Source organism: Dasypus novemcinctus, chromosome X (assembly GCF_030445035.2).
Source record: "Dasypus novemcinctus isolate mDasNov1 chromosome X, mDasNov1.1.hap2, whole genome shotgun sequence".
NCBI lineage: Eukaryota > Metazoa > Chordata > Mammalia > Cingulata > Dasypodidae > Dasypus > Dasypus novemcinctus.
In genome coordinates, this window is record NC_080704.1 from 43,734,123 (window position 1) to 43,755,580 (window position 21,458).

The 21,458-nt window shown below is 44.4% G+C and overlaps 1 protein-coding gene across 2 annotated transcripts in view; it reads right to left on the reverse strand.

Annotated features, from left to right (window-relative positions):
* SRPX (sushi repeat containing protein X-linked) overlaps positions 1–16,341 on the reverse strand; it is a 102,344-nt gene extending 86,003 nt beyond the window's left edge. For both annotated transcript variants that reach the window (XM_058292259.2, XM_058292258.2), the window contains exon 1: positions 16,146–16,341. In XM_058292259.2, coding sequence (XP_058148242.1) covers positions 16,146–16,242 — 97 coding nt within the window. In that variant the 5' untranslated portion in view covers positions 16,243–16,341. The remainder of the gene's footprint in view (positions 1–16,145) is intronic.
* Positions 16,342–21,458: the final 5,117 nt, after the last annotated feature.

Below are 21,458 nucleotides of genomic sequence, written 5' to 3' on the forward strand. Positions count from 1 at the left end.
TCCATGCTAAAAGCTTACCTAAGATGTGGAAGATATATATGCTAATTGAAGCCTATTGAGAACTGAAACAAAGGGACCATTTGGCCTTTCCTCTCTGTATAAAAGATGTTTGAAAATCTTGTTCAGGGCTCGGGATTCAAACAGAAAGCTCCCGAGTCCGGCCAGCCATCAATAAACCATTTTTCCTTCTCAAAATCATTCCTGAGTCCTGGCCTCTCTATACTCAAATAATTGAACTTCTCTAAAATTCTACAACAGAAACACAATGAGAGACACAACAAAGCAAGAAGTGGAGGTGGCTCAAGGGATTGAGTGCCTCTCTCCCACATGGGAGGTCCCAGGTTCAGTTTCCAGTGCCTCCTAAAGAGGAGTAGACACAGAAAGCACATAGCAAATGGTTACAGAGAGCAGACAATGAGTGCAAACAATGGGGCAGGTGGGGGGCGGGGATAAATAAGTAAAATAAATCTTAAAAAAAAAATCTGTCAGCACGTAGCAAAGGGCAGTTGACCTCCAGCTGCAGATTAGGGCAATAGACTTTGGCCAAGAATTGGTAAGAACTGGCCCTAGTTTCTAGATGGTCTAACGTATCAGGAGGTTACCATGTCTCAAACATAAAGAATGAGATACTTATCTGTCAGAAAAATTAACAATAATGGTATTGTACTAGTTTGAGCATGCAGGCCTAGACCCTTTAAACAGCCCCCTTGCCTAACTATGGCCAAGTAGAGTCCTGGGTTGAGTTTCGTGGTTGGGGAGAGGCAGCCCCAGTTGGGTTGAGTAAAGATGGAAGCAGTACAAATTTTACCGCAATGGTTGCCAAACCCAGTTGTCCACAGGATCACCTGGGGAAACTCATAAATAACTAGAGCTGTGCTTCACAAGCAGGTTCTGATTCCATAGGCCTGAGATGGGGTTCAAGATTCTGCATTTCTATAAAGCTCCCAGGTGGAGCTGGCTCTCAACTCACACTTTGAGTAGTGGTCCTAGATCAGGGATTGGCAACTTTTAATGTAAAGAGCCCTAGAGTAAATATTTTTGGCTTTGTGGGCCAAATGGTCTTCATTACAACCCCTCAATTCTGCTATGGTAGCAGGAAAGCAGCAGTAGACAATACCCAAACAAATGAGCAGGGCTGTGTTCCAATACAACTTGACTGATGCTGTTTTTTTGTTTATTATTATTATTATTGAAATAATGAAAATGTTCTCATAATGATTGAAGTGATGAATGCACAACTATTTGATTGTAGCAAATACCACTGACTGTACACTTTGGATGAATTGTATGCTTTACTGATGTGTATCAATAAAATTGATTTATTTAAAAAACAAACATTGGACTGTATAACAGCAGGGAATCCAGTGGTGGAAGATGGACTGTAGTTAACAGGAAAAATATGAGAACATCCTCCCATGAACTATAACGACTGTGTAATACTATAAAGGGTGATGATAATTGGGTGAGTTAGAGAAAAATACACCAAATGTGAGATACGGGCTATACTTAGTAGTAATATTTTGACAATGCTATTTCATAGTTCATAACAAATGTTGCACAGCAATGCAAGGTAGTGGTGGGGTGATGTCTGGGAGCCCTGTGTAATGATACGTAGGTTTTTTTATAAGTGCACAACTTTTACTCTACACTAGTTGTTTATGTATGTTCATGTATGAATAACATACCTCAATAAAATTTTATTTTTAAAAATCTGACTTATGGACATTGAGATTTCCATTCCATGTAAACTTTCATATGTCCCCAAATATTAGTCTTTTGACTTTTTTCAACCATTTAAAAATGTAAAATGCATTCTTAGCTTGATATAGCTTGTGCATTAATTAAAAATTGTTTCCAAGTGTACCTAGTCCCTAAAAGTCCAAATAAGTAATATAGTCCCTACAGACTTTGAATGTTCAAAAAGGATATAAGACTGAATGTGTATTCAAGGTTGCATCCAGACGGAATGTGGAAGATATGCTAAATCCAAGCTGGCTTGGAATGTGGGGAATATGTGTTAAATCAAACTTACCTGGAGGTAATAACCTATCTGATACTCAGAAAAAACACTGAAGAAACTAACAAGAAGTCTATTTGCATATAATCACTGTTTGTCTCCCTAATCCTACTTCCTCTGTATAAAAGAAACCAAAAAATGCTATTCAGGCTCGGTTTTTTATTAAGACAAGAGTCCACCAAGCCCGGCAGGTAGAAATAAATCAACTCCTTCTCAGAGTTCTCGTGTTCTGGCCTTCAATACCATGCACACCCGATTTCTCTACAACAAGCTCATTAACCATACTGAAAAGAGGTAGGTGAATTTGGCCCATGCAGCCTTAACTGATAGACTTCTACCCTAAATTACTGGGCCCAGCTCCAGACCTACCAAGTCAAAATACATAAGCACGGATACAGAGGAGTCACATTTCATCAGACTCCCACAGTCACCCAAATGCAATCTATCCAAATACCATTCAATGGTTGGACGTGCCCTTTTAATGCAGTTAACTGTTCAGTCTTCTTTTTATCTAATTAATTAATTAATTTTCAAATTTTTTAATGTATTTGTATTTTTTCATTTTTTATTATATTTTTTAAAAGATACATAGATCATACAAAATGTTACATTAAAAATATAAGAGGTTCCCATATACCTCACTCCTCACACCCCCTCACTCCTCCCACATTCAACAACTGCTTTCATTACTGTGGCACATTCATTGCATGGATGAACACATTTTGGCGCACTGCTGCACAGCATGGATTATAGTTTACATTGTAGTTTATACTCTCTCCCAGTCCATTCACTCTTCTTGACGTGCCTAATTACTGGGGCTTTGAGGGATTAATGTAAGGGGCTGCGTGTGCTCTCCTGACTTCCCCATTTGTCTCAATCCCATCCATCCTCTAATGTGTTGCCTCCTCCTTAATTCCCAAGCTTCAGTTTCTGGAACAAAGATATGTAGACCCTGTGTCTTTTCTGGCCGGTCAGTTCCAGCTTTTCTCAGCCCCAAGACATGGTCTTACTAGACAGGTAGGAGGGGAGATGATCACACTAGTGTGGCTTTCTTAATGAGCTGAAATTATTTATCATTCATCTTAGCTGCAGAGAAAAGCCATGAAAAGACTCAGTTATCAGGAAGCGGATGTGGCTCAAGTAGTTAGGCACCTGTCTTCCACATGAGAGGTACCAGGTTTGGTTCCCAGTGCCTCCAAAAGAAGATGAGCAAGACAGCAAGCTGACACAACAAGCTGGCACAGCAAGCTGATGCAACAAGGTGACACAATGAGATGACGCATCAAGAAGACAAATGAGAGGCACAGCATTCAGGGAGTGGATGTGGCTCAAACAATTGGGTGCCTCACTCTCATAAAAGAGGTCCCAGGTTTGGTTCCCAGTGTCTCCTAAAAAGAAGACAAGCAGACATGGAGAACACATAGCAAACAAAGAGAGAGCAGACAGAAGTACAAACAATTGGGGGGGGGGAGAAATAAAAAAAATAAATCTTAAGAAAAAAAGAATCAGTTATCAATAATTCTGAAGATGTGCTGCTTGAGGTGAGGTCAAGCAAGAGCTGTACTCCTGGAGGAAGACTTAAAATGAAATGAACTCAAGGGCCCCTTAAGGGTTGGGTTGTTTCTGAGTTAGAGGAGGAGGGAGTAACCTAAATACTGTTCATGCATATCTGAGGAATGTCAGGGGATTTAGGAAAAGAAGTCCAGAAAATTCAATGATGAATGCAAAGCCAAGAGGAAAGGGAGAGAGGAAAGGAAGCAAGCTATTCTGTAGCAGTAATAAACAGGCAATCTACCCTGTCTGGGCAAAGGGCTGAACTCATTCACCAGACTAGAACTTCTCAAACTTCAACATGCAAAGAAATCATCAGGGATCTTGTGTTTTGAAAAACTCAGATACTGATTCAGGAGGCCTAGGATGGGGCCTGAAAGTGTGAATTTCTGAGACATTCCCAGATGCTGCTGATGCTGCTGGGCTATGGAACACACCTTGAGGAAAAAGGATGCAGTTGATATACAAGCACAGCTTTTATTTGGTTCTTTTTTTGTATAGTCATATGCCCTAAAAGAATATGGGGTCTATGGCTCTGTCCCACATGCAGCTGAGCTATAGACATCTAAGACTGCTACATATGGTTGTTCAGGGAATTCCCAGCACCACAACACCCACGGCCATACCCAAAAGGGTAAGTGGGGTCTCACATCCAGCTTGCCCTCTACTCTCCAAGTCTTGAGAACTGCCTCTATCCTTTTCCTAATTAGAACAAGATCTGTCTGCTGACCATACCCTCTTCCTATGGAACTACACATACCCAGAGGGGGTGCCTTTTCCTAATTTATTCAAAGGTGCTCTTAGGACTAGCAGTGGCTCTGCAGCCAGCATTAAAAAAGGTGGCAGACATCCTTTGCTGACTCTTTCCAATATCCTGCCACTCTTGACAGAATAAACACTATTTTGTCACTCACCCCATGAGGGGGATCTGTTATCAAGCTGGAATAAATGCAATAACCCAACAGAAAAAGACAGATAATAACAAGTGTTGACACGGATGTGGCACCATCATACACTGAACTATCATTCATTGCTGGTGGGAATGTAAAATGGTACAACCACTTTGGAAAACTATCTGGTAGTTCCTCAAATGGTTAAGCATAGAGTTACCATATGACCTGGCAATTACACTATGAGGTATATACCTAAGAGAAATGAAAATCTATGCCCATACAGAAAACTATTCATGATAGCAGCATTGTTCAGAAAGCCAGAAAGTGGAAATAGCCTAAATGACCATCAATTGATGACTGTTAAACAAATTATGGTATATCCATCAATAGAATATGATTTAGCAATTAAAACATGACGTATGGATACATGGTACAACATGGATGGAACTTGAAAACATTATGCTAAGTGAAATAAGCCAAACAAAAGGACAAACACTGTGTGCTTCCATTTATATGGAGTGTTTGTTATAGTCAAATCCATAGAGACAGAAAATAGATTGGTGCCTAGGGCTTGGTGGTGAGGGTGGGAGAATTGGAGGGTGATGGCTAAGGGGTGTGGGCTTTCTTTTTGAGATGATGAAAACTGATTGTGTGGATGGATACATAATTTTGTGAATATAACTGTCACTGAACTGTACCCTTCAAATGGATGAATTGTGTGTGAATTGTATTAGTCAGCCAAATGGGTGTTGATGCAAAGTACCAGAAATCTATTGGCTTTTCTAAAGGGTATTTATTTAAGGTAAAAGCTTACAGTTACAAGGCCATAAAGAGCCCAACTCAAGGTACCACAAGAGGCATTTCCTAGTGAGAAGCAGACTTGGCCCAGTGGTTAGGGCATACATCTACTACATGGGAGGTCTGCGGTTCAAACCCTGGGCCTCCTTGACCCATGTGGAGCTGGCCCACGCGCAGTGCTGATGTGCGCAAGGAGTGCCATGCCATGCAGGGGTGTCCCCCGGGTAGGAGAGCCCCATGCACAAGGAGTGCACCCCGTAAGGAGAGCTGCCCAGCGCGAAAGAAAAGTTCAGCTTGCCCAAGAATTGTGCCACATACACAGAGAGCTGACACAGCAAGATGACGCAACAAAAAGAAACACAGATTTCCATGCCGCTGATAACAACAGAAGCGGACAAAGAGCACTCAGCAAATAGACACAGAAAACAGACAAGACACAGAGAACAGACAAGTGGGGTGGGGGGGGGGGAGAGAAATAAATAAATAAATAAATACATAAATAAGGCATTTCCTGGTAAGTGGATGTGGCTCAAGTGACAAGGCCTCCACCCACCATATGGGAGGACCCTGGTTCGATCCCTTGGGCCTCCTGGTAAAAAAGAAGAGAAAGTGTGCCTCCACAGTGAGTCAATGCCTGCATGGTGACTGAGTGCCTGCACAATGAGCCAAATGCCCACATGGTGAGCCGAGTGCCTGTGCAAGTATCCGTGTGGCAAGCTAAGTGCCCACATGAGTGCCTGCATGGTGAGCCAGTGCCCGCACAGTGAGCTGAATGCTTGAGCGAGTGCCCACATGGTAAGCCGAGTGCCTGCATGAGTGCCTGTGTGGTGAGCCAGTGCCTGTGTGGCAAGCCAGCACCCGCACAACTGAGTCATATAGCAAGATGATGACACAACAAGAGAGACAAAGGGGAGAGTCAAGGTGAAGTGCAGCAGAGACCAGAAACCAAGGTGGCACAATTGACAGGGAACCTCCCTCCATCAGGGGTCCCCAGGATCAAATCCTGGTGAATCCTAGAGGAGAAAGACGAGAAGCCAAAAAAAGAAATAGGTACAGAAGGCCACACAGCAAATGGACATAGACAGCAAAAACAGCAGGATGGCTGGAAATCAATCAATCAATCAATCTTTTTTTTAAAAAAGAGGCACTTCCTCATTGAAAGTCCGTTGCCACATTTTGACACAAGATGGCCAGTGATGTCTGTAAGGGTTCAGCCTTCCTCTTTCTTCTTAAGGCTCCATGGGCTCAGCTTCTTCCAATCTCAGCTGCAGGCTGGCATAAGGCTCATCTCTCCTCCCAGGGTTCATTTCTTTTCTGGGCTCAGCTACTCTGCTCTCCTCACAAGGTCAGCTACAAACTATCAGGCAAATGGCTCAATTCTCTTCCCGGGGCCATAGGATCCTCTTCCATGTTCATGGAGTTTTCTCTCTTTCTCCACTAATCTTCTCTGTGTGTCTACTTCTGTGTGACAGTCTGTTTTATCAGGCCACCAAGGGGGCTGGGACTTAACACTGAATCGCACTCTAATGACATGGTTGAATCAAAGCCTTAATATTAACATAATTTAATCAGATGTCTCTGCTGAATCTAGTACAATCAAAAGGTTATCATGGAAGCAGATGTGGCCCAAGCAGTTGGGCCCCCATCTACCATACAGGAGGTCCAGGATTCAATACCCAGGGCCTCCTGGTGAAGGCAAGCTGGCCCGTGTGGTGAGCTGGCCCACGCAAGTGCTGCCCCACGCAGGAGTGCTGCCCTGAGCAGGAGTGCTGCCCCATACAGGAGTGCTGGCCCATGAGAAGAGCTGGCAAACAAGATGATGCAACAAAAGAGACACAAAGGAGAGATAATAACAGATGTAGCATATCAGGGAGCTGAGGTGGTACAGAGAATAATCACCTTTCTCCCACACTGGAAGGTCCCAGGATGGGTTCCCAGAGCCACCTAATGAGAAAACAAGTAGGCACAGAAGAATACACAGCAAATGGACACAGAAAGCAGACAAAAGAGGGAGGGGAGAAATAAATAAATAAATAAATCTTTTTTAAAAAAAAAAAAAAGGTTATCATGCCCAGAGGAACAGATTAGTTTACAAACATAATCTATACCTCTTTTTGGAAATCATATAATATCAAACTGCCACATATTTAAATAAAGCTTTTAAAAGAATGTCATCACAGATCAGTTGGGGAGTTCAAAGCAAGTGGTCTCAAGAGGAAGCAACGTGGTACAAAAACTGGCCTTGTAGCAGCAACTTATCAGACTCTTTGAGGACAAGCAGCCCCAGATGTGAGACCCTGAGACTTCAGCCAATGCAATTGTCAGTATGAAAAACAATGCTGAAATACCTCCTGGACAGGGGCCCAGAGAGTGCTTGCAATGCAATTTGTTCTTGCCTGGCTATCTCCAGTGTCCAACACAGTGCCTAACCTATAGTAGCCACTCAAAAATTGAATTCAGTACATGCCTGTAGTACAATGATAGGCTTTTTGGAGTCACTAAATTGATCTCTAATCTTAGCTTTACTTCTAACTCCCTGTGTGACCCCAGATAAATCCCTTCAACTCACTAAAATATCATCCCTAAAATGCAGGAATTACCATCTCAGGTACTGCTTTAGTTTGCTAAAAGCTTCTGGGAGCAATATATCAGAAGTGAGGTGGCTTTTATAATGGGAATTTATTAGGTGAAAACCTAAGGTCATCGAAGTACACAAATCAAGGCATCCTCAAGAAGTGCTGTCTCACCAGCTTGCAGTGTGGGTGATCAGGTACATCGCAGGGCATAAGAGCGGCTTTGCTGGTCTCTGCCTTCTCCAGGCTACTTTCTCACAGAGCTCAGCTGTGGGTGATTAGGCATATGGCTCTTCTCTCCCCTCTTTTCCAGTCCTCATCTCTTTCATCTCTCGGGGTGGGGGCCTCTTTCCATGCCTCTGTGCTCTGCTGATGCCAGCTTTCCGCCTCTAGGAGCTCTTTCTCAGCCTCTTATCTCAGGGTTTCTCTTTCTCTGCAGCTTTTTTTTTGCTTGTTTGGGGCTTTTCAGTCCCAAGTATAAAGGACTCCAGTAAGAAGATTAAGATTCCCCCCTGGGTAATCTAATCAAAGGCCCTTAACTGAGGTAATTTAATCAAAAGTAATCTAGCCAGAAGGTCCCTTAACTTAATCTAATCAAAACGTCCCATCTACCATGGGTTTACAGGAACAGAAATGGGTTTGCTTTAAGAACAGGATTTTCTGGGGTCCGCAAAAGACTCAAACTAGCCCAGATGCCCTCTCAGTGTGATGTTCCACAGTTTCATGAATTAGATAGTCCACGTAGGGGAGCCTAACCTGAGACACCCATTCAGTGTGTTAGGACTGGCCAGAAGTGTGCTCCCAGGCAGATTTCATCCCACAGATTCACCGACACCCTCCCAGGAGCCAGGTGCCCTGTGAGGCCATGAGGACATAAAAGTGAGCCCGATTTGCTTACATTAAAAGGGGTATCGGATTCATATGCAGCCAATGGTGAGACAATATGACCCTACCCCATGGAAAGCTGAGTTAAAATGTAAGTGGAAACAGGATTTCAACACTGAATATTTAAAGGAATTGGATCCGTGGTATGATAAATGCTAAGTCAGCGGCAATAAGTCTGTCAGAGTTCCTATAAGGAATGGCCACTCTGGGGACACAGTCTTAGAAGGTAGGGGAAATGATCATACCACCACTTCCTCCCCACGCCACAATAGGCCTGCCAAACCTTGGCTCAATTTTCGCCCTATGGCCCTAATTTAACCCAGTGAAGAGCAGGACAGAAGAAATATTGCAAAGATATTTCAAGTCCAAGGCAGAATGTCTGCCCCCAAATTCCATGTTTGGGTCTGTCTGACTATTACTCATAAAAAAAGTTTTAAAACCAATATACTCAATTTACAACCCCAAAGCCTCTGGAATAATCCAAGCTGTTATGTCCAAACCCATTTATCTTCTCCCCGGGGAATAATGCATGAAGAGGCATCCAGTATGAGCTAAGAATTACGGGTGAGTGAATCATTCAGCTCAGGAATGAGAGCTCCAGAAGTTTCCAAGGCCAGCATGCCCCATATACTGTAAGATCCAGGTGCAACCAATTATCTGTCATTTGGAAAACTTAGGAGCTTAACAATTCTACTAGTGACATTTCTCTTGCACAGACTACCCTAAATCTCTGTCTGAAATTCTTGCCCCTTGAGCTCCCTGGAATTTCTAAGTCTCCTAGAATACTGTCATAGGATGATTTGATATCTAAGTGTCTCAGCAATTAATTATACCCTGACTTGCTGTTTGCCCAAATGGATCTTTTTGTTTAAGGTACTATAAATTTCCTCTGACATTTTGCTATCTTGCATTCCTTTTTCTATGGAAATTATTAGCTTGGAAATAGAATGATTTGGTTCCCTGTCACAATTACTTCAATCAATTGATTAATCCACAGATACTGACTAAACATCCCACTGGAGGTGCCAGATATTGCTAAATGGGGCGGGGTATAGCAAGTTGCCATCTCCAGCCTGAAGGCAGTTAGAATATATAATTATGTCGGTTTTGTCTGGCATGGCTTTGTAAATAAAGAGAACTGGAAATTGTACAACTGGCTACAGAGACTACCTGCTCTTTGGTTCAATCAAAGTTTACCTACACTGGCAATTTAATTTTACTTTGTATGTGGATTTCTGTATCCGTTTTCTCACCGACTTTAAGAGGATGATCTAGTCTTGAATTGGCAGAGGGTATTCTCCCCCCAAAGAGGAAACCCAAGCAGATTTTTGTTTCCACTTTCAAAATGTTCTTAGAGAAACCTACAGACTCCTTACTTTAAACTTCCTTAGTGCTGCCATCATCACCAACAGTATCTGTAGTAGCATGGTTCTTCAGTAGCCAAGTTTAATGTTCCTGCATGGTCCTCTCTGTGCTCCCAGGACCTGTCAACCCAACAGTATTATAGCATTTACTACTTTAGATAACTCTGTGTCTGTTTCCCCATAAGACCGAAAGCTACTTGAGAGAAGAAATTACATATCGTCTTCATCCTGGTATTCCAAACACATAACTCTATCATTCAGTGTCCATATTAAAAAGTCAGCCTCTGGGTAAAGCCTAGATTTCATTAGAGAAGGCACAAACTACTTCGCTTTCAGAACTAAGTTCAAATTTCCCAGAGAAAGCTTCAGGCTTAAATGGCCCCCAAAACAATGGCCCATAAAAGCTGGCAGCCAAGAAATCACACAACTGCAAACTGAGAGGCTGCCTGAGAAACTCCCCCCACAAACTGGAACTCAGGAGAGGTTATTATTCACACTATTTTGGAAGTGAATCTTTAACCCAGGTATTTGTCATAACTTGGCTGCTACAATTTCATACGATGCTATAGCCTGGCAAAAGTAAATCTTCTTCTGTTTAAACTCTTTTCACTTTCAATTACCAATTTTAGTTGTGTTCTCGAAAAGAGGAATTGATGCAACACACATCTTTGCTTTTACTAAGGAAACCATTCAACCATTTGGAAGGGGCTGGAGCAAAGCGGCCAACAAAAATAATAAATGCAAACTCCAGCTTGAGACTGCAGTTAGTTTCTCATCTTACAGCCCCCAACAGAGAAGGTTATTGCTTAAACAGAGAGTGTTCGTGGATTTAAAAGTGACCTCTGTAGCCAGCAAGCCATAGTTCCTATGCCTCTAGGTTCATGGTAGCACAAGTCCCATTTATCCGTGCACAAATTTCTCTCACTTCCGTCCTATCCAATAGCCCATCACCTGAACTGAGGGAAAACTGTTAATGCAAGGCACACAAATAACCATTTGGAACAAGATGCTCTGCTAGGCACCATGAGAAATATAAAGGAGGGGAAGGCGTAGCACAGCTGGTGCCTTCAAGAGCTCGGACTCTAGGAGGAAAATTAAGAGGAGTATATAAATTATCGCAGTGTACAACGTGTATGATTAATCCCACAAGAGAGACATAACGAGCGGTGGGTGTTTAAAAGGAAGCACAAGGGGAAGTGAACTTGGCCCAGTGGTTTGGGTGTCCGCCTACCACATGGGAGGTCCAAGGTTCAAACCCCGGGCCTCCTTGACCCGTGTGGAGCTGGCCCACAAGCAGCACTGATGCGTGCAAGGAGTGCTGTGCCACGCAGGGGTGTCCCCCGCTTAGGGGAGCCCCATGTGCAAGGAGTGCGCCCCGTAAGGAGAGCCACCCAGCGCGAAAGAAAGTGCAGCCTGCCCAAGAATGGCACCGCACACACAGAGAGCTGACACAGCAAGACGATGCAACAAAAAGAAACACAGATTCCCGGTGCTGCTGATAAGAATAGAAGTGATCACAGAAGAACACACAGCGAATGGACACAGAGAGCAGACAGTGGGGGGGGGGGGGGAGGAGAGAGCTAAATAAAAAATAAATCTTAAAAAAAATAAAATAAAAAATAAAAGAAAGCACAAGGTCTCCCATTGAGCAGTCAGGGAAAGGTTTCATAAAGGGGGGGTGTCACTGGTTAATGGGCAGAATTTGGACAAACAGGTGGCTAGGCAGAAGCATTCCAGTTGCTTCCTGATGCAGAAAGCAGTATCACCAAGAAGAGGGAAAATGTGAGTCAAGTTCTGTAACAACAGGTAGTCTATTTTGGCAGAATTTTAGGAAAGCAGGGGTGAAGGGCTGGAAAATTAGGCTGGATAGCCCCCTAAAACCTACAGAGATTTTCCACTTAACTTACTCTAAGTTTATGACTAGGGGAGTAATAGGATAAAAAAAAAAACTGCACTAAAATAAAACTGTACTTACAAGACCATAATCTGGCCAGAGAAAGTAGAATGAGTTAGTATGAGAGCAACTAGAAAGGAGAATATTAAATGAGATAATCGAAAAGAGAAGAGTTATACTTCAATTGTGGCAGGAGGACTGATGAAGTGGAAAGTTTGAAGACAGAGCTTTAACAATGGCTTCTAATGTCTCTTTCAGCTCACAAATCTGTGAAATGGGAAGCCATAACAATATACAGCACTGAAAGTATTATCAATGAAGAAAATGCCAGATGAAAATGTCCTACTCTCCCCAGCATATATCCTTTTTGAATGCAGAGCAATTGCCAGCTGATTACATGCTTTAAATCCAAATTGAAATTTCTAGCCCCTCCTTGTGAGACTTTAATTGTACATCCTGAGCGAGGTGCTCAGCTCCTAATAGTTATCTCCAAATGTGGCATCTCACCCATGGGAGTTATGGTCATGGCCGATGGGGTTAACTACCAGGGCAGATGGCCCCTCTTTGGAAATGGTGTTTATGTGTGATGAATCTGGACTCAGATGGGATCTCCCTTCATAAGACTTTCATGCTAATGTGCTGGAGGTGCAGTTAATGTTGGGGTTTAAGATATATTTAGGGGATTTGAATCTCTGGACTGACAATGTGATAGCCAGATCCTGAGCCTCAACAGACTCCAGCACCTACAATCTGATTTATTGGACTTACCACACTCAGCTAAGATGGAGGTGAAGAAGGACAACCACCACACCATGGAGCCTAGAGTGATTACAACTGAAAATGGGAGGATTGCATCCAGCATCCAGGTGGAATCTGAGCCTCCTCTTGACATAAAGGTGCAATGGACACAACCAATCCAGTGTCCACATAGAAGAGGTGGCATTGGATTGGGAAAAGTGGACATAATGGACAAAGGGTATGGGGAAAGGCAGGAAGAGATGAGAGGTGGAGGCGTCTTAGGGACATGGAGCTGCCCTGGATGGTGCTTCAGAGGTAATCACCGGACATTGTAAATCCTCACAGGGCCTACATGATGGAATAGAGGAGAGTATGGGCCATGATGTGAACCAATGTATATGAGGTGCAGAGGTGCCCAAAGATGTACTTACCAAATCCAATGGATGTGTCATGATGATGGGAACGAGTGTTGTTGGGGGGGGGGGGGAGAGGGGGGGGTGGGGGGGTGGGGTTGAATGGGACCTCACATATATATTTTTAATGTAATATTATTACAAATTCAATAAAAAATAAAAAAATTAAAAAAAAAAAAAAAAAAAAAAAACAAATGTGGCATCTCAGAAGACTGCTTTGGTCTTTTTTTTTTTTTTTTTTAATTGACTTTGTAATAATATTACATTAAAAATATATATGTGAGGTCCCATTCAACCCCCCCCACCCCCCCCTCTCCCCCCCCCCAACAACACTCGTTCCCATCATCATGACACATCCATTGGATTTGGTAAGTACATCTTTGGGCACCTCTGCACCTCATATACATTGGTTCACATCATGGCCCATACTCTCCTCTATTCCATCAAGTCTTTAGAAAACCTCACTTGGTTTTCCTGACTGGTGAACCACACTACTTTCCCAGTTTTCTCCAGGCATAAGAAGATTCACAAAGCCATAGCATTCAATCTCCATCTTCAGCCTTGCTTGCAGAAGAGGTGGAGTGAGCCTTCAAAATCTCAGATGTGAACAAGGTTTCTAGAGTTCATTAAGGAAAGAATCAAAACTTCCATCTCTTAGAAGCTTAAGAACACAATTAAGCACAGACAACTTTGCTATGAACCCTCCATACACTTCATGTGGGTTTTTATAGACACTGCATCTTTGCTGGGCTATAAAGAATAAATAAAGCAGCAGGAAAAAAAAAAGCTGCATCAAATTCAAAAGACAGAAAAACTCCAGAGACTTTCTAGAGGTTTAGGTTGCATAGTTGGGGTGTTGATGGAGCCCTAGACCCCAATATCCTTATTTCAGAGCTACCTGATTCATGATCCCTCACCTTCTCTTACTGGATACCTGATGTCCACTTGCTAAGAGAATGCTTCTGAAATGGTCTTTAAAATCACTCTCTCACCCAGCACTTAGGGTGAACTCAGGTGACATGATTTGCCCCGGGACCCACAGGCCTAGAGCATCTCCCCTCCCCAGCCTCTTCTAAAACTTCCAGCCTGAACTGAAATCCCCTCTTCTGGTTTAGACAACCCCAGCAGGAGTACTTCTCTTGAAAGACCCTGTTGAAAGTTGCCAAAAGGGGATCCAAGAGGGGCACTTCTAACACTGAATCTGATCAGCTTCAGCTCTTTTTGTGGTAGAAGCTAAGTCAGAGGAGGGCAGGTTAGGAACCAGTGGAGGGGGTGGCAAGGAGCATGGAGGCCACCAACTGGGGGCAGTCGGCAGGTTGCCAGAAGGATTCAGGCAGCCAGGGGCAGGTCCCAAAAGACAGGGAGGAGAGGCCGTGCAAACTAGCAAGCCCACGATTCTGTGGGCAGCTGGCCCTTGGCACCAAGCTATGCTATAACAGGGTAGAAGCTGATAGAGAGAAAGGTGAAAAGGCAGGTCAAGGAAGAGGTGGGAGGCCAGATGGAAAAGAGGAAAAGTTCCCCTGCTGGAGAGAGGCTCAACTAGATGTCCAGGCAGCTCACAGAAGCCTCCCAATTCCAGCACGAAAAATTGTATTCCCCTTCTAAACCTCTTGCTCTGCTTACCCAGCCTCACCCCAAAGCTGCTCCTTGCTCACTTATTGAATTCCTCTTCCCCTGGAGATTCATTTAGCCTGAATTCTGCTAAAGACAGTGGCGGGGGGGGGGGGGGGGGGGGGGGGGGGGCAGGTAATAAGGAGGGGTGGGGAGGACAATAAAGCACCGAAGAAATAGCAGTTGCCAGGCCCTGAGGATAGTCTCCTACTTAGCTTTGAATGAGTTCTTACAAATCAGCATAAACTTACAAAGGTCAACTCAAGACACACAAGTTCCTGTTTATTAATTTATTTTTTTATACATTTGTTTATTATTCATTCATGGAGGAAGTGCAGAGAAATAGATTTCCAACACATCATTGCCCCGTCTCCCAAGCGTGCTATCTGGGAACCCCAAATCTTCACCCAGAACTCAGTGGGCTCATTTCTCAGACCCTATTTGTTAAAACTACCCACAGGGTTGAATGCAAAGCCAAAAACTTGCCGGCCCAATAGTCCATGTAACCCACTTTCTCATTAATACTAAAGAAACTGAACCCCTGGATTTCTTCTATGTTCTGGGACAAAAGGGTTGCATTCAGGTTGCCCTGTTTTCCTAACGCTCTTTCCTAACCTATGGTTCCCAGGAGAAACAGTTAGCCCGGGCTCCGTAAAAGGCATCTCCAAAGAGGGTTTTTGGCAATACCATACAAATCCCAAAGAACATCAGGGTCCCCTTAAATGCTAGAGACCTTGCACTCCAGCAACAAGAAGCCTCACCCACCGCCCAACAGAGCAGCGCGTGTGTAGCCCTCTTTCCCTGGGGCTAACCAAGCGCATGCCACATATCACCACTCTCAACTGGCACCTCTCTCCTAGAGGCGCATACTTTCTCGGAATCCCCAGGAGGAGGGGTTGGGGCATGTGCGAGAGGCTCCGCCTCTGCTGTACACAAGAGCCGCTCTACCATGGTTCGTGCACTGTGGCCCCGGGGAATGCCTGGGTCCGCGAGTGGAAGGAGGGTAGAGACTCATTCCAGGACAAGCTGCCAGCCTTCCCGGCCCGGGCCCTGAGCAAAAACCGTGGGTGGCAAAACTCCGGGTGGTGAGAAATAAGCCCGTGGCCAAACTTCTTTCCGTAGCGTCCTACGCCAATGTGGGTTTGATTGGAACCGCGAGCGCAGAAGGTGCCCGGGCTCACGGCGCCGCGAGGACACCCCGCGCCTGGCGAGCTGCTGACAATGCGCTCTCCCCTCCAGGTGCCCAGACGCGAGTCCCGCTCGGCTTCACCCCTCCCTGAAGCTGCAAAGGACGATTCTGGCGCAAACAAAGGGTGCCCCCGGCGCCTCCCTCCGTCCACTGTGAAGGAGTCCCAGCGGCCTCTCCGGGGGGCCGACCTGGGGAGGCAACCCCGCCTCCGGCCCCTACCTGGGAAGCCGCGGCTCGGCGGGGCGCGCAGGAGCAGCAGCAACAGCAGCAGCGGCGGCGACAACAGCACCGCGGGCCGGAGTGCGGGGTTCCCCATGGCGCGCCGGAGCTTCGCTGGGCTCGGCAGCTCAGCGCGCTTCCAGGGGGCGGGAAGATATGGACGAGACCAAGGGGCTGCACTGTGAACAGGCGAAGGCCGAGCTGGAAAACTCCTCCTCTCGCCTCTCCCTCCCTCTCGCCTCGGGCCTGCCCTCCTTCCTCCGCCTCCCCGGAACACGGCGCGGTTCGGGGCTCCCACTTGGTGCCAGCCCCTCCTTTTGTGCCATCACTTCTTCTCCAAGCGGAGCTGACAGCCCCCACCCCACCCCGCGGACCTAAAGAGCGCCAAGGGGCGTGCTCCAGCAAACCGGAATATCCGAAAGTATCTTTCTGTTTTCCATTTGTGCGCCCCGCTCATCCTGAATACACACACATGACTGACCCAACCGCCTCCCAGATTCAGGAATACTAGGATGATGCCGTCTGTGCAGAAAGATTCGTGAGTCACCCAGAAAGAGAAGGGACAACCGAGAGGGTCCGAAGTGGCCCAATGCGGCCGCTTACAGCAGCCACGTTCACTGATGTGACCCTCACAACCACGCCTCAAGTCCGGTGTTGTGTCCATTTTATCCAAGAAGAAACTGAGGTTTGTAGATTTGCCCTTTCTCAAAGGCAAAGCAGGGATTTGAACTTGGGTCTGTGGTTCAGCTGGCGCCAAAGTCCATACTACAGTTTTTATTTGTCTCTTTTGTAAAAGAATGAATTAATGCCTGGACCGGGGTGAGTCCTTGCTGCGCTGCAGTTTAGGAAGGAGCTTGACGTTCTCCTTCTAGGGTCTACTGTTGCAGAAGCACAAGGTACAGAAAGTTCCTTGTCTCACACACAGCCTCGGGGATCCAGCTGTGGTTTCCTGAAGCCAGATCCCCCCATTTCTTGGGTTCTCAACCACCCCAAGGACACCACGACCAGCCTGGACTCTCCACCTTGTGACCTGGCATCGCTGTATCTTGGCATCAGGATAGGGTTTCTAGGCTGCCTGCAGGATCTGGTTTCGTAGAGACATTTGAGAAAGCCTCTGAAGGTACTTTTATTTTTCAACCTGTAAGGCAAGACCTGCCCTTTCCTGCCTAAGGGAGATGTAGCTTGAGGCAAATTCCAGTTAGGGCTGCTGCATTAAGTTGTGCAGTTTGGACACTGCACAAAGATGCTTGGAGGAAGTGGCAAGTGGGAGTTGAATACCAACTGCTTATGGATTGGGGAAACCCAGAGCCTTGGCATGGACCATATCCACTTCAGAAGGGCACCTTTCTCTTTGCCACAATGATCTAGTCTGCTAGCTAGACTATGGGCCCTGGAAGATCTCCTCAAATGTTTTTGAATTCGTTTATCCAGAGTTATCTCATGGAAAAAACAAACAAACAAAAACCCTAACTTGAATTTCCGTTTTATCTTCTCTAGCATGTGATCTTCTGTGAGTTTCTTTACCGCTGCTACCTCCTCAAGAAGTCAACAATCTTCCAACAACCCTTCAGTCCAAAAAAACTGGGTCCTGCATCAGACTAAATGCTCCAGTAAGTGCTTCTCAACACTGGCCACACACAAGAGTCACCCACTAGGGGATGCCACCAGATGCGTAATGATGTTCCTCCCTGCTTAGTGGTGCAGGTTTTAGAAGGGAATAAATTCTAGGCCAGGATTTCTCAACGCAGCCATTATTGACATTTGGGGCTGGATAATTCTTTGCTGTTGGGAGGGAGCAGTCCTGTGCATTATAAGCTGTTTAGCAGCAGCCTTGTCCTGTACCTACTAGATGCCAGTATCATCTTCCCCTTCCCAAGCTGTGGCAATCAAAACTCTCTTTAGACATTGCCATATGTCCCCTAGGGTGAAAAATTGACCCTAATATAGAACAACTGAAAGAAATCCTCCTCACAAGAATGAGCATGAATTCTGTTTAAGAGATGAAAGGAAATCTGGCTCTGTTCTAACACCTGACTCTTGCTGAATTACAAGAGGCAGCACACTAGCTATTGAGATTTTCTCTTTGCTACTCAGAACAAACTCCAATTATTTTAATATTATTATTATTTCATATCTTTCTCTGATAGAAGACATGGGGGTAGGAAGAGGTTATCAATTCATCCACAATATCTTGGTAGATAAAACAGTTTGGAATTATTTATGAATTCCAAAAATAGATATTGGATTATGTTTGTGGACTGGTCTGTTCCTCTGGGCATATGAGATTGTATTGGATTCAGAGCTTTCATTTTTACTTGATTAAATTATAATTAAGGCTTTGATTGGGCCACATCAATAAGACACTTCTCACAGAGAAAACGATATGGCAGAGGAGTTAGTAAGAGTTTGGATGCTGGAGCCGCAGGAAGAAAACATACAGGAGAAGAACACAAAGGAATAGAGATGGCTCCATAGACATGGCAGGGGCTCTAGGAAGAGAGAGAGCCTGATAGTCTGCAGCTGACCTTGTGGAGAGACCAGAGCAACTAAGCATGGAGAGGAATGAGCCCTGGTAGAGAGACGAGATTTATCCCAGCCTATAGCTAATATTGGAAGAACCTGGAACCATGGAATCTTAAGAGGAAGAGGAAACCTGAACCCCTGCTGACATCAGCAGCCATTTGCTCCAACATGTAGCAACAGACTTTGGTGCGGGAAGTAATTTATGCTTCATAGCCTGGTAACTGTAAGCTTCTACCCCAAATAAATACCCTTTACAAGAGCCAACAGATTTGTGGTATTTTGTGTCAACAGCCCTTCGGCTAATACAGTAGATAATAGGACAGTTAAGTCAATTCATAATTTGTCAAATAACTTAACCCAAAAATGGCACAAGGACTGGAGGTCACTGATGGAAGGCTACAGAGCTATGACCTCATTACTATTAATAAAATAGAAGAAGGGAAGGACAAAAGTAGGCTCCAAACATCTCCATAGGCAGAAATGATGTATTGATTCTAAATAGTAAAAGATGATAAAGATCAATACGATGTCCTACACTTAGATCTCAAAGCCCAACCACTCAGACACAGAGTGGGGGAGATATAGTTTCATAGCATACCTATGACAGGGCAACCTACTTGCATACAAAGGTAAGAAAGAGGTCCTAGTCAACTTCAAGGCATGCTGTCTGTTCTGTCTTCTGAAGCATTCCTGAGTACTGGGAAAAGTGCCAGAAGATGAAATAGACATCAAAGTCTGACAGGAAGAGTAGAAGCATTTTTTCCTTCTATTCAGGTGGGATTATACAACACAGTCTTGTCCCTTGAGTCAAAACAATGCTCCTACCATCTTCCTTCAACCCCTTATTCTCCCGCCCTCCCAAGCCAGTTCTTCTCTTTCCACAACCTTTCAGAGTAAAGGCCTAAAGTTTAAGGAGATCATTGGCAGCTCACTGCTCTTTGGGAAATGTGTTAGCAGTGTAGTGAAAGCAAAGAAGACACTCAGAAGTGATGCATTCTAAATCAGTGCTTATCAAACTACCTGTGGTGAAGGACTATTTTTATTCAAATGTCCACCCACTATGGATCAATGCATTAAAATAAATAAACATGAAGTTCTAGAAAAATAAAATGGAAAAAGTCAAAAACATACAAAGTAAAAGCCTAAGGTTTTATTATTAGATTCAACATATATAAAATTTCTATCAGTTTCTACCTCATTGTGGACAAATACCAAATAATTCAGAGAGTGCCAACAGTTCAGGGGCCACACTTTTAGTAACACAGTTACAGATTTAGTCTTTCTCATACAGCACTTATATAAACTACAGACTATATAGATTCCCCAGCATTCAGAGAACTCAAGAAGAATGAGACTTGACCTAAGTTTACTGGAATCATGCTAAATTAATGTCAAAGGAGAAGACTGAGTTGGGATGGTAGTGGTGTTCCTTAATTTCTATTAAAAATCTAGATCTGAGATGTTTAAGGGAAGAATGTGCAAAGCCAAGATTTTAAAAAGCTAAGGACAAGAATAGTAACTATTTGCAATCCCCTGGCTTGAGGAGATTTCTTTTCTTCCTAGAATGTTCAGAATGAAACAACACAAGAGCTAGAAGATGAAAAAATTCTGCAGCACAAGGGACAGGGAATATTTTTACTCTAAGGAGTCAAAGGAAAACAGATCTCTGTTAGGAAAATAATAAACCACAAAAGAAAGAAAAAGTCAATTTCAGATAATATTTATTTGGTGTTTTCAGTAAAAGAGTCAAAGAAAATGCTTTTATGAAGTAGGAATAGGAGGTCATATGGAGAGTTGAGAAATAGAAGAATGGAAGGATAAAAATTAAATTGTTGACTTCTGGTGTCAGCTCCCACGAGGAAAGAGCTTGGAAGTTGTCACTCCTATTCTTACAAGTAAGTGCTGGTCAAACAAAATCAGTGACTTTCCTTGGACTTAACAGAGAACTGACTTGCAAGGCAAATTGCCATCCCAAAAAAAATCTGCAAAGAGAGTCACAGTCTGGAACTGCTTATCTGAAGCAGAAGACATACTGGAGCCATAAACTAGTAGGAACATTTAAATGGCAATTTTTAAAAATTGCTGGAGTCTAAGTGTGGGCTAGTATGAGAGTGAAAAACTCCTGGGGCCTGCAATCACTTTACTTCCAGGAACCCCAGTAGGTCCTCAGGGAAAGATCTGAAAAAGATGCCCTTTTGCTCTGGCAGCAGGAAGAGAAGAGTAATCCTTATGAAATATGCCCAGAACCTTCTCCATAACAAAAGACTTCTCTACAGGCAGAAAGACTACCAGAGCCTTATCCCACCTTGGTGAAGGGCATTCCCCTAACTCCATAGCATCCCATAACTTTCCTGTATCACCTAAGAGGGGGAATTTAAAAAGCCAATAAATGCTTGTGAAGGTTACAGTTCCAATTAAAGACTGAGATTTAATCATGAGATTATAAAATGCTTCTCCTCCTTCACACCTTGCAATCACACCAGCAGGGCTCCTGTATAATAATAGTAGATTGAAGCTGAAAGAGGGTAGCGGACTTGGCCCAGTGGTTAGCGTGTCTGTCTACCACATGGGAGGTCCACAGTTCAAATCCCGGGCCCCCTTGACCCGTGTGGAGCTGACCCATGTGCAGTGCTGAAGCGCGCAAGGAGTGCCCTGCCACGCAGGGGTGCCCCCCAGGTAGGGGAGCCCCACACGCAAGGAGTGCACCCCATAAGAGCCGCCCAGCATGAAAGAAAGTGCAGCCTGCCCAGGAATGGTGCCGCACACACAGAGAGCTGACGCAGCAAGATG